General features: G+C 53.4%; 1 protein-coding gene and 1 long non-coding RNA gene across 2 annotated transcripts; both read left to right on the top strand.

Moving 5' to 3' along the window:
* Positions 1-554: 554 nt before the first annotated feature.
* On the top strand, positions 555-11,363 carry SDHC (succinate dehydrogenase complex subunit C). Its single transcript, XM_059490140.1, has 6 exons — positions 555-593; positions 1,614-1,670; positions 2,756-2,857; positions 5,961-6,022; positions 7,573-7,736; positions 10,689-11,363. Exons 1-6 carry the CDS (start codon positions 574-576, stop codon positions 10,791-10,793), a joined length of 510 nt encoding a protein of 169 aa, XP_059346123.1. The 5' UTR covers positions 555-573; the 3' UTR covers positions 10,794-11,363.
* A 32-nt stretch (positions 11,364-11,395) lies between these two features.
* On the top strand, positions 11,396-13,343 carry LOC132084866 (uncharacterized). The gene is made up of 2 exons (XR_009420109.1): positions 11,396-12,531; positions 13,046-13,343. It is a non-coding gene; the product is annotated as an uncharacterized LOC132084866 (long non-coding RNA).
* The last annotated feature ends 2,720 nt before the right edge of the window (positions 13,344-16,063 follow it).

Here is a 16,063-nt window from a genome sequence, read left to right as displayed (position 1 = left end):
ACGGGATTGAAAATAGGGATCGATAACAGGATCGATATCAGTTATCGATCCCAGTGACCGATATCAATACCAGATACAAATACCGATATCAATCCCGATACCAATAACTGATATCAGGTATCGATCCCACTGACCACTATCAGTACCGATATCAATACCGGTATCACTTACCGATCCCAGAAGCGATATCAATATCGATATCAACAGCGATACCAGTTATCGATCCCAGTGACCGCTATCAACACCGATATCAGTACCAGTATCAATAACCGATGTCGGTTATCGATCCCAGTACCGATATCAATGCCAATATCAATACCGATACCAATAACCCATATCGGTTATCGACCCCACTGACCGATACCAGTGACCGATATCAATAACCGAAACCAATTACCGATATCAGTTATCGCTCCCAGTGACCGATATCAATACCAATATCATTACGAATATCAATGACCGTTATCAATGACCAATATCAATACCGATACCAATAATCCATATCGGTTATCGATCCCGCCCGTTGCCGGAACCGGAATTACGTCACGGCACTTCCGGCTCGGCGGCTCCAAGATGGCGGCGCTGGCTCTGAGGTGACTCCGAGGGCCCGGGACAGGCCCGGGGGACATTGGGGGACATTGGGGACACTGAGGGGACACCGGGGGCGGGGCCGGGCCTGGCCTGAGGCGATTTCTGGGTTCCGACCCGGGAGCGGCGGGGCCGGGCCAGCTCCGTGTCCCTTCCGTGTCCTCTCAGTGTCCCCTCCGTGCCACCCTCAGTGTCCCCTCAGTGTCCCTTCCGTGTCCCCTCCGTGCCACCCTCCGTGTCCCCTCCGTGTCCCTTCCGTGTCCCTCCAGTGTCCCCTCCGTGCCACTCTCAGTGTCCCTTCCGTGTCCCTTCCGTGTCCCTCCAGTGTCCCTTCAGTGTCCCCTCCGTGTCCCTTCCGTGTCCCCTCAGTGTCTCCTCGGTGTCCCCTCAGTGTCCCTTCAGTGTCCCCTCCGTGCCACCCTCAGTGTCCCCTCCGTGTCCTCTCCGTGTCCCCTCCGTGCCACCCTCCGTGTCCCCTCCGTGTCCCTTCAGTGTCCCCTCCGTGTCCCTTCCGTGTCCCCTCAGTGTCTCCTCGGTGTCCCCTCAGTGTCCCCTCCGTGTCCCTTCCGTGTCCCCTCCGTGTCCCTTCCGTGTCCCTTCCGTGTCCCCTCAGTGTCTCCTCAGTGTCCCCTCAGTGTCCCTTCAGTGTCCCCTCAGTGTCGCCTTCTCTGTCCCATTTTTTCCTCATTTTTTCCTCATTTTTTCCTAATTTTTCCTCATTTTTTCCTCATTTTTTTCCTCATTTTTTCCTCATTTTTTCCTCATTTTTCCTCATTTTTTCCTCATTTTTTCCTCGTCTTTTCCTCGTTTTTTCCTCAATTTTTCCTCATTTTCCCCCATTTTCCCTCTTTCCCAGGGGATCCAGGGCACTCCCAATCCCATTTCCCCGTTGTTCCCATTTATTCCCTTTTTCCCCCAAAATTTTTAAATCTTTTCCCATTTATTTCCCCCCAGTTTTCCCTTCCCCCCCCCCCTCAGGTTTTCCCATTTTTCCCAATTTTTCAATTGTTTTCTCTCTTTTCCAGGGGTTTGGGGCGGCGCTGCCTCCTGGCCCGGCTGGGGCCCGGCCCCACCCTGCACCAGTGAGAGACTGGGAGGGACTGGGAGGGACTGGGATGGACTGGGATGGACTGGGAGGGACTGGGATGGACTGGGATGGACTGGGAGGGACTGGGATGGACTGGGATGGACTGGGATGGACTGGGATGGAACTGGGAGCAACTGGGAGGGACTGGGACCAAACTGGAATGGACTGGGATGGAATTGGGATGGACTGGGACCAAACTGGGATGGACTGGGAGGGACTGGGACTAAACTGGGAGGGACTGGGATGGAACTGGGAGCAACTGGGAGGGACTGGGACCAAACTGGGATGGACTGGGATGGACTGGGATGGACTGGGAGAGACTGGGATGGACTGGGACAAAACTGGGATGGACTGGGATGGACTGGGATGGAATTGGGATGGACTGGGACCAAACTGGGATGGACTGGGAGGGACTGGGACTAAACTGGGAGGGACTGGGATGGAATTGGGAGCAACTGGGATGGACTGGGACCAAACTGGGACCAAACTGGGACCAAACTGGGACCTAACTGGGATGGACTGGGATGGAACTGGGATGGACTGGGACCAAACTGGGAGGGACTGGGACCAAACTGGGAGGGACTGATGTGGACTGGGATGGACTGGGATGGACTGGGATGGATTTGGGAGCAACTGGGAGGGACTGGGACCAAACTGGGATGGACTGGGATGGACTGGGAAGGGATTTTGGGGGTTTGGGTGTTTCTGAGCGTTTGCTTTGGGTGTTTTTCTGGGGTTTGGGGTGGATTTAGGATGTTTTGGGCTTTGGGGTGGCTTTAGGGTTTTTTGGGTTCAGTCCCTTTCTCTCCCCATGGGCGCCACGGCCCGGGGGGAGATGAGGAGGGTCAGGGTTTGGGTTTATGGGTTTTTTTTTTGGGGTGAGTTAAGGTTTTTTAGGGTTTTTGGGGGTTTTTGGGGTCGGGTTCAGGCTCTGTCTCTCCCCCAGGGTCGTCCCCATGGGCACCACGGCCCGGGAGGAGATGAGGAGGTTCTGGGTTTGGGTTTATGGGGGTTCTTTTGGGGTGATTTAAGGTTTTTGGGGGGTTTTGGGGTCGGGTTCAGTCCCTTTCTCTCCCCCAGGGCCGTCCCCATGGGCACCACGGCCCGGGAGGAGATGAGGAGGTTCTGGGAGAGGAACGAGCGCTCGGGGCGACCCCTGTCCCCCCATGTCAGCATCTACAAGTGAGAGACACCCCAAAAACACCCCAAAACCACTCAAACCGCCCCTGAACCAGCCCAAAACCACCCCAAAACTGCCCCAAAGCCCCTGAACCAACCCAAAAGCAGCCAGGGAACCCCCAAATCACCCCAAAACTGCCCCAAAACCACTCAAACCGCCCCTGAACCAGCCCAAAACCACCCCAAAACTGCCCCAAAGCCCCTGAACCAACCCAAAAGCAGCCAAGGAACCCCCAAATCACCCCAAAACTGCCCCAAAACCACTCAAACCGCCCCTGAACCGACCCAAAACCACCCCAAAACTGCCCCAAAACCACTCAAACCACCCCTAAACCAACCCCAAACCAGTCCAAAACTGCCCCAAAACACCCCAAAAGCAGCCCAAAACCACTCAAACCGCCCCTAAACCAACCCAAAAGCAGCCAGGGAACCCCCAAGTCACCCCAAAACTGCCCCAAAACCACCCAAGCACCCCAAAACCACTCAAAACCACCCAAAACGCCTCAAAACCAGCCCTAAACCACCCCAAAACTGCCCCAAAACCACTTAAGCCGCCCCTAAACCAACCCAAAACCACCCCAAAAGCAGTCAGAGAACCTCAAAATCACCCTAAAACTGCCCCAAAACACCCCAAAACCAACCCAAAACCACCCCAAAACTGCCCCAAAGCCACTCAAACCGCCCCTGAACCACCCAAAACACCCCAAAACCACCCATAACACCCCAAAACCACCCAAAAACTGCTCCAAAACCACTCAAACCGCCCCTGAACCACCCAAAACACCCCAAAACCACCCATAACACCCCAAAACCGCCCAAAAACTGCTCCAAAACCACTCAAACCGCCCCTGAACCAGCCCAAAACCAGCCAGGGAACCCCCAAATCACCCCAAAACTGCCCTAAAACACCCCAAAAGCAGCCAGAGAACCTCAAAATCACCCTAAAACCTCCCCAAAACCAGCCCAAAACCACCCAAAACACCCCAAAACCAGCCCAAAACCACCCCAAAACTGCCCCAAAACCACTCAAGCCGCCCCTGAACCAGCCCAAAACCACCCCAAAACTGCCCCAAAACACCCCAAAAGCAGCCAGAGAACCTCAAAATCACCCTAAATCTGCCCCAAAACCACCCAAACTGCCCCTGAACCAACCCAAAACCACCCAAAACACCCCAAAACCACCCAAAACTGCCCCAAAACCACTCAAGCCGCCCCTGAACCAACCCAAAACCACCCCAAAACTGCCCCAAAACACCCCAAAAGCAGCCAGAGAACCTCAAAATCACCCTAAAACCTCCCCAAAACTGCCCCAAAACCACTCAAACTGCCCCAAAACCAGTCCAAAACTGCCCTAAACCAGCCATTATCACCCCAAAACCGCTCCAAATCACCCCAAAACCAGCCCAGAACAAGCTGGGAACCCCCAAAATCACCCTGGAAGCTTCAAAATTGACCCATGAACCCCAAGTCCACCCTAAATTCACCCCGGGGCACTCCAAATTCGCAAAAGAAATCACCCCTAGGAACCCCAAATTCACTCCAGACCACCCTAAAATTCCCCAAATTCACCCCAGGCCACTCCAAAAAATCCCCCAAATTTCCCCTAAATCCCCCAAATTCACCCCAGGCTGCCCCAAATTCCACCCAAAATGCCCCAATCCCCACGTTCCTGTGGGTTTGGGGGTGACCCCCACCCCATTCCTGTGGGTTTTGGGGTGCCCCCACCCCATTCCCAGGGTTTTGGGGTGACCCCCACCCCATTCCTGTGGGTTTTGGGGTGCCCCCACCCCATTCCTGTGGGTTTTGGGGTGCCCCCAGCCTGTTCCTGTGGGTTTTGGGGTGCCCCCACCCCATTCCTGTGGGTTTTGGGGTGCCCCCAGCCCGTTCCTGTGGGTTTTGGGGTGACCCCCACCCCATTCCTGTGGGTTTTGGGGTGCCCCCACCCCATTCCCAGGGTTTTGGGGTGACCCCCACCCCATTCCTGTGGGTTTTGGGGTGCCCCCACCCCATTCCTGTGGGTTTTGGGGTGCCCCCACCCCATCCCTGTGGGTTTGCGGGTGCCCCCACCCCATTCCTGTGGGTTTTGGGGTGCCCCCAGCCCGTTCCTGTGGGTTTTGGGGTGCCCCCAGCCTGTTCCTGTGGGTTTTGGGGTGACCCCACCCCATTCCTGTGGGTTTTGGGGTGCCCCCAGCCCTGTTCCTGTGGGATTTAGGGTGCCCCCAGCCCATTCCCAGGGTTTTGGGGTGCCCCCACCCCATTCCTGTGGGTTTTGGGGTGCCCCCACCCCATTCCTGTGGGTTTTGGGGTGCCCCCACCCCATTCCTGTGGGATTTGGGGTGCCCCCACTCCATTCCTGTGGGTTTTGGGGTGACCCCCACCCCATTCCCACGGTTTTGGGGTGCCCCCCGCCCCGTTCCTGTGGGATTTGGGGTGACCCCACCACATCCCTGTGGGTTTTGGGGTGCCCCCCACCCCATTCCTGTGGGTTTTGGGGTGCCCCCAGCCCATTTCTATGGGACTTGGGGTGCCACCACCACATCCCTGTGGGTTTTGGGGTGCCCCCACCCCATTCCCAGGGTTTTGGGGTGCCCCCAGCCCATTTCTATGGGATTTGGGGTGACCCCAGCCCCGTTCCTGTGGGATTTGGGGTGCCCCCAGCCCATTTCTATGGGATTTGGGGTGCCCACAGCCCCGTTCCTGTGGGTTTTGGGGTGCCCCCACCCCATCCCTGTGGGTTTGCGGGTGCCCCCACCCCATTCCTGTGGGATTTGGGGTGCCCCCACTCCATTCCTGTGGGTTTTGGGGTGACCCCCACCCCATTCCCAGGGTTTTGGGGTGCCCCCAGCCCGTTCCTGTGGGTTTTGGGGTGCCCCCCACCCCATTTCTATGGGATTTGGGGTGCCCCCAGCCCATCCCCAGGGTTTTGGGGTGCCCCCAGCCCATCCCCAGGGATTTGGGGTGCCCCCAGCCCATCCCCAGGGTTTTGGGGTGCCCCCCACCCCATTCCCACGGTTTTGGGGTGCCCCCAGCCCATTTCTATGGGATTTGGGGTGCCCCCAGCCCATCCCCAGGGTTTTGGGGTGACCCCAGCCCGTTGCTGTTGCAGGTGGTCGCTGCCCATGGCCATGTCCATCACCCACCGCGGCACCGGCGTCGCCCTCAGCCTCGGTGGGTGGCACTGGGGACACCTGGGGACACCTGGGGACACCGGGGACGCTGGGGACCCTTTGCCAGGTGTATCCCTGTTCTCCCTGATGGGCTCTGTCCCAGTCCCAGGTGTATCCCTGTCCCCATTCCAGGTGTATCCCTGTCCCCATTCCAGGTGTATCCCTGCTGTCCCCAGCTGTGTCCCTGACGTGTCCCTCCCCTGTCCCCAGGTGTGTCCCTGTCCCCCCCAGGTGTATCTGTCCCCAGGTGTGTCCCTGACATGTCCATCCCCTTCCCCTGTCCCCAGGTGTGTCCCTGTTCCTGACATGTCCCTCCCCTGTCCCCAGGTGTGTCCCTGTTGTCCCCAGGTGTGTCCCTGTTCCTGACAGGTTTATCTGTCCCCAGGTGTGTCCCTGTCCCCCCCAGGTGTATCCCTGTCCCCGACATGTCCCTCCCCTGTCCCCAGGTGTGTCCCTGTCCCTGACAGGTGTATCTGTCCCCAGGTGTGTCCCTGACATGTCCATCCCCTTCCCCTGTCTCCAGGTGTGTCCTTGTCCCTGACAGGTGTCCCTGTCCCCCCCAGGTGTGTCCCTGTCCCTGACAGGTGTCCCCGTTGTCCCCAGGTGTGTCCCTGTTCTCGGTGGCCGCGCTGCTGCTCCCTGAGCAGTTCCCCCATTACCTGGCGCAGGTGTATCCCTGTCCCTGTCCCCTCCAGGTGTGTCCCTGTCCCTGACAGGTGTGTCTGTCCCCCCTAGGTGTGTCCCTGTCCCCAGGTGTGTCCCTGTCCCCCCCAGCTGTGTCCCTGTCCCTGACAGGTGTCCCTGTTGTCCCCAGGTGTGTCCCTGTCCCTGACAGGTGTGTCTGTCCCCCCTAGGTGTGTCCCTGTTGTCCCCAGGTGTGTCCCTGTCCCTGACAGGTGTCCCTGTTGTCCCCAGGTGTATCCCTGTCCCTGTCCCCTCCAGGTGTGTCCCTGTCCCCCCCAGGTGTGTCCCTGTCCCCCCCAGGTGTGTCCCTGTCCCTGACAGGTGTCCCTGTTGTCCCCAGGTGTGTCCCTGTTCTCGGTGGCCGCGCTGCTGCTCCCTGAGCAGTTCCCCCATTACCTGCCCCAGGTGTATCCCTGTCCCTGTCCCCTCCAGGTGTGTCCCTGTCCCTGACAGGTTTATCTGTCCCTCCTAGGTGTGTCCCTGTCCCCAGGTGTGTCCCTGTCCCCCCCAGGTGTGTCCCTGTCCCTGACAGGTGTCCCTGTTGTCCCCAGGTGTGTCCCTGTCCCTGACAGGTATGTCTGTCCCCCCTAGGTGTGTCCCTGTTGTCCCCAGGTATGTCCCTGTCCCTGACAGGTGTCCCTGTTGTCCCCAGGTGTATCCCTGTCCCTGTCCCCTCCAGGTGTGTCCCTGTCACCCCCAGGTGTGTCCCTGTCCCCTCCAGGTGTGTCCCTGTCACCCCCAGGTGTGTCCCTGTCCCCAGGTGTGTCCCTGTCCCTGACAGGTGTGTCTGTCCCCCCCAGGTGTGTCCCTGTCCCCCCCAGGTGTGTCCCTGTCCCTGTCCCTGACAGGTGTCCCTGTTGTCCCCAGGTGTGTCCCTGTTCTCGGTGGCCGCGCTGCTGCTCCCTGAGCAGTTCCCCCATTACCTGGCGCAGGTGCGGGCGCTCAGCCTGGGCCCCGCCCTCGTGTGCTCGGCCAAGTTCCTGCTGGCCCTGCCCCTGAGCTACCACACCTGGAACGGCGTCCGCCACCTGGTGAGGGCCCGGGCCACCTGCAGTGTCCCTCTGGGGACAACGGGTGACAGTGGGGTGGCACCGGGGTGTCCCACCTGCCCGGGATTTGAGATCGGGAAGGAATTTTGGGAACGGCTCAAAAATGTTGGGAGGGGTTTCATGGGAGCCCGTCCCAGTGTGGAACTGGGAATTGTGCACCTGGGATGTCCCCAGGAGCCCTTTTGGGGACATCAGGTGACAATGGGGGTGGCACCGGGGTGTCCCCCCCCATCCAGGGGGGGGATCAGGGAGGAATTTTCCTGGGATCAGGGAGGAATTTTGGGAACGGCACAAAATTTTGGGAGGGGTTTTATGGGAGCCCGTCCCTGTGTGGAACTGGGAACTGTGCACCTGGGATGTCCCTTTGGGGACAGCAGGTGACAATGGGGTGGCACCAAGGTGTGTCCCCCCCCCCCCCCCCACCTGGATCTCTGAGACTGGGGAGGAATTTTGGGAATGGCTCAAAAATTTTGGGAGGGGTTTCATGGGAGCCCATCCCAGAGTGGAACTGGGAATTGTGCACCTGGAATGTCCCTTTTGGGGACATCAGGTGACAATGGGGGTGGCACCGGGGTGTCCCCCCCCCCCATCCGGGTTCCTGGGATCAGGGAGGAATTTTGGGAATGGCACAAAAATGTTGGGAGGGGTTTTACGGGAGCCCATCCCAGTGCTCCCAGTTTGGAACTGGGACTCTTGGGGAGAGCTGGGGGTGCTCCAGGGCTGGGATTTTCTGGGATTTTGGGAATTGTGGGATTTTGGGAATTCTGGGATTTGGGGAATTGTGGATTTGTGGAATTCCCAGGGAGGGATCGAGCCCGGAGGGGCCCCTGGGGTTTGGGGGGGGGGGGGTTTCAGGGTTTTCCACATTATGGGAATAGTGGGAATAATGGGAATAATGGGAATAGTGGGAATAATGGGAATAATGGGAATAGTGGGAATAATGGGAATGGGAATAATGGGAATAATGAGAATAATGAGAATAATGGGAATGATGGGAATAATGGGAATAATGAGAATAATGAGAATAATGGGAATAATGGGAATAATGGGAATGGGAATAATGGGAATGAGGGAAGTGGGAATGATGGGAATGGGAATAGTGGGAATAATGGGAATTATGGGAATAATGGGAATAATGGGAATGATGGGAATAATGGGAATGGGGAGAGTGGGAATGGGAATTGGGGAGAGTGGGATTAATGGGAATAATGGGAATAATGGGAATGAGGGAAGTGGGAATAATGGGAATGATGGGAATAATGGGAATGGGAATAATGGCAATGATGGGAATAATGAGAATAATGGGAATAATGGGAATGATGGGAATAATGGGAATAATGGGAATGGGAATAGTGGGAATGATGGGAATGGGAATAGTGGGAATGGGGAGAGTGGGAATGGGAACTGGGGAGAGTGGGATTAATGGGAATAATGGGAATAATGGGAATGAGGGAAGTGGGAATAATGGGAATGATGGGAATGGGAATAGTGGGAATAATGGGAATAATGGGAATAATGGGAATAATGGGAATGGGAATAATGGGAATGATGGGAATAATGAGAATAATGGGAATAATGGGAATGATGGGAATGATGGGAATAATGGGAATAATGGGAATAATGGGAATGATGGGAATAATGGGAATGGGAATAATGGGAATGGGAATGATGGGAATGATGGGAATGGGAATAATGGGAATAATGGGAATGGGAATAATGGGAATGATGGGAATAATGGGAATGATGGGAATGGGAATAATGGGAATGATGGGAATAATGAGAATAATGGGAATAATGGGAATGGGAATAATGGGAATGATGGGAATGGGAATAGTGGGAATGATGGGAATGGGAATAATGGGAATGGGGAGAGTGGGAATGGGAACAGGGGAGAGTGGGATTAATGGGAATAATGGGAATGAGGAAAGTGGGAATAATGGGAATGATGGGAATGGGAATAATGGGAATAATGGGAATGGGAATAATGGGAATGATGGGAATAATGAGAATAATGGGAATAATGGGAATGAGAATAATGGGAATAGTGGGAATGATGGGACTGGGAATAATGGGAATAGGGAGAGTGGGAATGGGAACTGGGGAGAGTGGGTTTAATGGGAATAATGGGAATGAGGAAAGTGGGAATAATGGGAATGATGGGAATGGGAATAGTGGGAATAATGGGAATGGGAATAATGGGAATGATGGGAATAATGAGAATAATGGGAATAATGGGAATGAGAATAATGGGATAATGGGAATAATGGGAATAATGGGAATAATGGGAATAATGGGAATGGGAATAATGGGAATGATGGGAATAATGGGAATGATGGGAATAATGGGAATAATGGGAATAATGGGAATGGGAATAATGGGAATGATGGGAATGGGAATAGTGGGAATAATGGGAATGGGAACTGGGGAGAATGGGAATAATGGGAATAATGGGAATGGGGAGAGTGGGATTAATGGGAATAATGGGAATAATGGGAATAATGGGAATAATGGGAATGGGAACGGGAGAGAGGAGAGTGGGAGCAATGGGAATAGGAATGATGGGAGTGGGAATGATGGGAGTGGGAATGATGGGAGTGGGAAGAGGGGATGGGAATGGGGAATGGGGAGGGGATGGAATGGGAAGGCAGCAGGAACTGGGATGATGGAGGGTGGGATAACTGGGATAAAAGGGAGCGGGAACTGGGATAAAAGTGGGAAAGGAAAGGGGAGAGGGGATGGGAAAAAGGGGATGGAAAGGGGAATTGAGAAAAGGGGATGGGAATGGGGACAGGGGATGGGAAAAACGGGAATGGAAAATGGCAAGAAGGAGCTGGGAACGGGGAGCAGGGAAGGGAGCGGGAGCAGGGACGCTGAGGGGAGCTGTGTCCCGGCTCTGGGGACAGTGTGACACCGCTGTCCCCGCTGTCTCCGCAGGCCTGGGACCTGGGCAAGGGGCTGAAGCTGCCGCAGGTGACGCAGTCGGGGCTGCTGGTGCTGGCCCTGACCCTGCTGTCCTCGGCCGCGCTGGCGGCGCTGTGACAGCCCCGGGGCCTTCCCTGAATCCCGGGATCCCAAAATCCCGGAATCCCAAAATCCCGAAATTCCAAATCCCGGGAATCCCAAAATCCCGGAATCTCAAAATCCCGAAATTCCAAATCCCGGGAATCCCAAAATCCTGAAATTCCAGGAATCCTGGGAATCCCAAAATCCCGGAATCCCAAAATCCTGGAATCCCAAAATCCCGAAATTCCAAATTCCTGGAATCCCAAAATCCTGGAATCTCAAAATCCCGAAATTCCAAATCCCGGGAATCCCAAAATCCTGAAATTCCAGGAATCCTGGGAATCCCAAAATCCTGGAATCCCAAAATCCCGGAATCCCAAAATCCCGAAATTCCAAATCCCGGGAATCCCAAAATCCTGGAATCCCAAAATCCCGGAATCCCAAAATCCCGAAATTCCAAATTCCCGGGAATCCCAAAATCCCGAAATTCCAAATCCCGGGAATCCCAAAATCCCGGAATCCCAAAATCCCGAAATTCCAAATTCCGGGTATCCCAAAATCCCGAAATCCCAAAATCCCGGAATTCCAAATTCCCGGGAATCCCAAAATCCCAGAATTCCAAATTCCCGGGAATCCCAAAATCCCGAGAATCCCAAAATCCCGAAATTCCAAATTCCTGGAATCCCAAAATCCCGGGATCCCAAAATCCTGGAATCCCAAAATCCCGAAATCCTAAAATCCCGAAATTCCAAATTCTGGGAATCCCAAAATCCCAGAATCCCAAAATCCCCAAATTCCAAATTCCTGGAATCCCAAAATCCCGAAATCCTAAAATCCTGAAATTCCAAATTCCGGGAATCCCAAAATCCCAGGAATCCCGGGAATCCCAAAATCCCGGAATCCCAAAATCCCAGAATCCCAAAATCCCGAAATTCCAAATTCCTGGGAATCCCAAAATCCCGAAATTCCAAATCCCGGGAATCCCAAAATCCTGGAATCCCAAAATCCCAAAATTCCAAATTCCAGGAATCCCAAAATCCCAGAATCCCAAAATCCCAGAATCCCAAAATCCCGGAATCCCAAAATCCCGAAATCCCAAAATCCCGAAATTCCAAATTCCCGGGAATCCCAAAATCCCGAAATTCCAAATCCCGGGAATCCCAAAATCCTGGAATCCCGAAATCCTGGAATCCCACCCCTCCCCATCCCCCTCCCCAAAATCCTGGGAATCCCAAAATCCGGGAATCTCGAAATCCCACCCCTCCCTCCCTCCCCCTCCCCAAAATTCCGGGATGGGCAGACCTGCCCCACCCCCCCCCCACCAGCAGTGAGCCCCTCGGTGTCCCCATTGTCCCCTCGGTGTCCCCATTGTCCCCGTGGTGTCCCCATTGTCCCCTCGGTGTCCCCATTGTCCCCTCGGTGTCCCCATTGTCCCCGTGGTGTCCCCATTGTCCCCTCGGTGTCCCCATTGTCCCCGTGGTGTCGCCATTGTCCCCGTGGTGTCCCCATTGTCCCCGTGGTGTCCCCACGTGTCCCCGAGGCCGGGACAATGCGGGATCTGTGTGCCCACGAGTGGCATTGGCACCGGGGTGGCACCACAGCAGCACAAGGAGCTCCATTGAGGCAGCGCCCCACGGGGGTGGGTGACAGGTGACATCTCGGTGCCACCCCCCTGCCACCGCTCAGAGTCCTGGGTCCTGTGGGAATTCCATGACTCAGCCCATTTTTGGGGGGAAAAATCCCAATTTTGGAGCCTCCTGCTGATGGGGTGGCAGTGGTGACAAGTGACATCTCGGTGTCACCCCCCTGCCACCCCTGGGGTCAATCAACCCAGTGGGAATTCCATAATTCAGCTCATTTTGGGGGGAAAAATCCCAATTTTGGATCCTCCTGCTGATGGGGTGGCAGTGGTGACAAGTGACATCTCAATGCCACCCCTGGGGTCATCATCCCCATGGAAATTTCTTTATTCAGCCCATTTTTTGGGGAGAAAAATCCCAATTTTGGAGCCTCCTGCTGATGGGGTGGCAGTGGTGACAAGTGACATCTCAATGCCACCCCCCTGCCACCCCTGGGGTCAATCAACCCTGTGGGAATTCCATAATTCAGCTCATTTTTGGAGAGAAAAATCCCAATTTTGGATCCTCCTGCTGATGGGGTGGCAGTGGTGACAAGTGACATCTCGGTGCTACCCCTGGGGTCATCATCCCCATGGAAATTTCTTTATTCAGCCCATTTTTTGGGGAGAAAAATCCCAATTTTGGAGCCTCCTGCTGATGGGGAGGCAGCGGTGACAAGTGACATCTCAGTGCCACCCCTGGGGTCATCATCCCCATGGAAATTTCTTTATTCAGCCCATTTTTTGGGTGGAAAAATCCCAATTTTGGAGCCTCCTGCCGGTGGGAACGTCCTGGTTTCGTGGTGGGGACGCCTTTGTCACTCCAGGCGTTGTCACCCCAGTTTTGTCACCCAGCTGTTGTCACCTGTCCCCTGGGGAACACAATAAAGCAGCTCTGTCCCGGATTCTCCTTTCTCCTCCTCCCCAGCGTGGAAAAAATGGGGGAATAAAAAGAAAAAACCCCAAAATTTGCAGTTCCTGGAGGAGCCCGGCGGAGTTTTGGGGTTGGGTTTGGGGGGTTTTGAACCTTTGGGAAATGACTCTCCCCACCCCACCTCGAGTTCCTGCCCCAGCTCCATGTGGGGAGGGGTCCTGCTGGGAAAATCCAGGATTTTTTGGAGAAATCCAGGATTTTATGGGGAAAATTCAGGATTTTATGGGTGAAAATCCAGGATTTTATGGAGGAAAATTCAGGATATTTTTGGGAAAAATCCAGGATTTTATGGGGAAAACTCCAGGATATTTTGGGGAAAAATCCAGGATATTTGGGGGAACACCCAGGATTTTATGGGGAAAATCCAGGATTTTTATGGAGAAAATCCAGGATTTTTTGGAGAAATCCAGGATTTTATGGGGAAAACGCCAGGATATTTTGGGGAGAAATCCAGGATTTTTTTTGGAGAAAATCCAGGATTTTATGGGGAAAATTCAAGATATTTTGGGGAGAAATCCAGGATTTTATGGGGAAAATCCAGGATTTTTTTTGGAGAAATCCAGGATTTTATGGGGAAAAATGCAGGAATTTCGGGGGGAAAATACAGAATTTTTTGGGGAAAAGTCCAGGATTTTATGGGGAAAATTCAAGATATTTTGGGGAAAATCCAGGATATTTTGGGGAGAAAATCCAGGATTTTATGGGGAAAATCCAGGATTTTATGGGGATAAATGCAGGATTTTGGGGAGAAAATCCAGGATTTTACGGGGAAAATCCAGGATATTTTGGGGAAAAATCCAGGAATTTCAGGGGGAAAATCCAGGATTTTTTGGGGAAAAGTCCAGGATTTTTTTTTTTTTTTAGAAAATCCAGGATATTCTGGGGAGAAAATCCAGGATTTTATGGGGAAAATCCAGGATATTTTGGGGGGAAAATCCAGGATTTTTTTGGGGGGAACACCCAGGATTTTATGGGGAAAATTCAGGATATTTTGGGGGGAACACCCAGGATTTTATGGGGAAAATTCAGGATATTTTGGGGAAAAATCCAGGACTTTTGGGGAGAAAATGCAGGATTTTATGGGGAAAATCCAGGGTATTTTGGGGAGAAATCCAGGATTTTTTGGGGGGAACACCCAGGATTTTATGGGGAAAACTCCAGGATATTTTGAGGGGAAATCCTGGAATTTTGGGGGGGAAAATCCAGGATTTTTTGGGGGAAAAATCCAGGATTTTTTGGGGGAAAAATCCAGTATTTTTTTGGGGTGAGAAAATCCTGGATTTTGGGGTGGTGGCAGGGGTGTGGGTGGTTTGACCCCATCCCAATCCCATCCCCAATTAATTTCCTAATTAAGAATCCTCCCCTGGCACCAGAGAGGAGGAGGAGGAGGAGGAGGAGGAAGGATCAGAGGCAAACCCTAAACCCCAAACGGATTTGGGGCAAACCCCAAAAGGATTTGGGCAAACCCCAAACGGATTTTGGCAAACCCTAAACCCCAAAAGGATTTGGGCAAACCCCAAAAGGATTTGGGCAAACCCCAAACGGATTTGGGTCAAAACCTAAAACCAAAAAGGATTTGGGTCTAAACCCTAAACCCCAAAAGGGTTTTGGGCAAACCCTAAACCCCAAAAGGATTTGGGTCTAAACCCCAAATGGATTTGGGCAAGCCCTGAACCCCAAAAAGATTTGGCCAAACCCTAAACCCCAAAAGGATTTGGGTCAAACCCTAAAACCCAAACGGATTTGGGTCTAAACCCCAAACGGATTTGGGCAAACCCCAAATGGATTTGGGCAAACCCTAAACCCCAAACGGATTTGGGTCACACCCTAAACCCCAAAAGGATTTGGGTCAAAACCTAAACCCCAAAGGATTTGGGTCACACCCTAAACCCCAAAAGGATTTGGGTCAAAACCTAAAACCAAAACGGATTTGGACCAAACCCTGAACCCCAAAAGGATTTGGGCAAACCCTAAACCCCAAACGGATTTGGGTCAAACCCTAAACCCCAAAAGGATTTGGGTCTAAACCCCAAAAGGATTTGGGTCTAAACCCCAAAAGGATTTGGGTCAAACCCTAAATCCCAAAAGGATTTGGGCAAACCCCAAATGGATTTGGGCCAAACCCTAAACCCCAAAAGGATTTGGGCAAACCCCAAAAGGATTTGGGCAAACCCTAAACCCTAAACCCCAAAAGGATTTGGGTCAAAACCTAAAACCAAAACGGATTTGGACCAAACCCTGAACCCCAAAAGGATTTGGGCAAACCCTAAACCCCAAACGGATTTGGGTCAAACCCTAAACCCCAAAAGGATTTGGGTCTAAACCCCAAAAGGATTTGGGTCAAACCCTAAACCCCAAAAGGATTTGGGCAAACCCCAAAAGGATTTGGGCAAACCCTAAACCCTAAACCCCAAACGGATTTGGGCCAAACCCTAAACCCCAAAAGGATTTGGGCAAACCCCAAACGGATTTGGGTCACACCCTAAACCCCAAAAGGATTTGGGTCACACCCTAAACCCCAAAAGGATTTGGGTCAAAACCTAAAACCAAAACGGATTTGGACCAAACCCTGAACCCCAAAAAGATTTGGCCAAACCCTAAACCCCAAAAGGATTTGGGTCTAAACCCCAAAAGGATTTGGGCCAAACCCTGAACCCCAAACGGATTTGGGTCAAACCCTAAAACCCAAACGGATTTGGGCAAACCCCAAACGGATTTGGGCCAAATCCTGAACCCCAAAAGGATTTGGGCTCA

The sequence above is a fragment of the Ammospiza nelsoni genome, chromosome 28 (genome assembly GCF_027579445.1).
Source record: "Ammospiza nelsoni isolate bAmmNel1 chromosome 28, bAmmNel1.pri, whole genome shotgun sequence".
NCBI classification, from domain to species: Eukaryota; Metazoa; Chordata; class Aves; order Passeriformes; family Passerellidae; genus Ammospiza; species Ammospiza nelsoni.
This window is presented reverse-complemented; position numbering and strand designations above follow the sequence as displayed.

What these genes read in the sequence shown, in the direction of transcription:
- SDHC (XM_059490140.1), top strand. Translation starts at nt 574, where the DNA reads ATGGCGGCGCTGGCTCTGAG. An exon ending in ATGGCGGCGCTGGCTCTGAG is followed by an intron (nt 594 to 1,613) that starts GTGACTCCGAGG and finishes TCTCTTTTCCAG; the next exon opens with GGGTTTGGGGCGGCGCTGCC. An exon ending in GGAACGGCGTCCGCCACCTG is followed by an intron (nt 7,737 to 10,688) that starts GTGAGGGCCCGG and finishes CTGTCTCCGCAG; the next exon opens with GCCTGGGACCTGGGCAAGGG.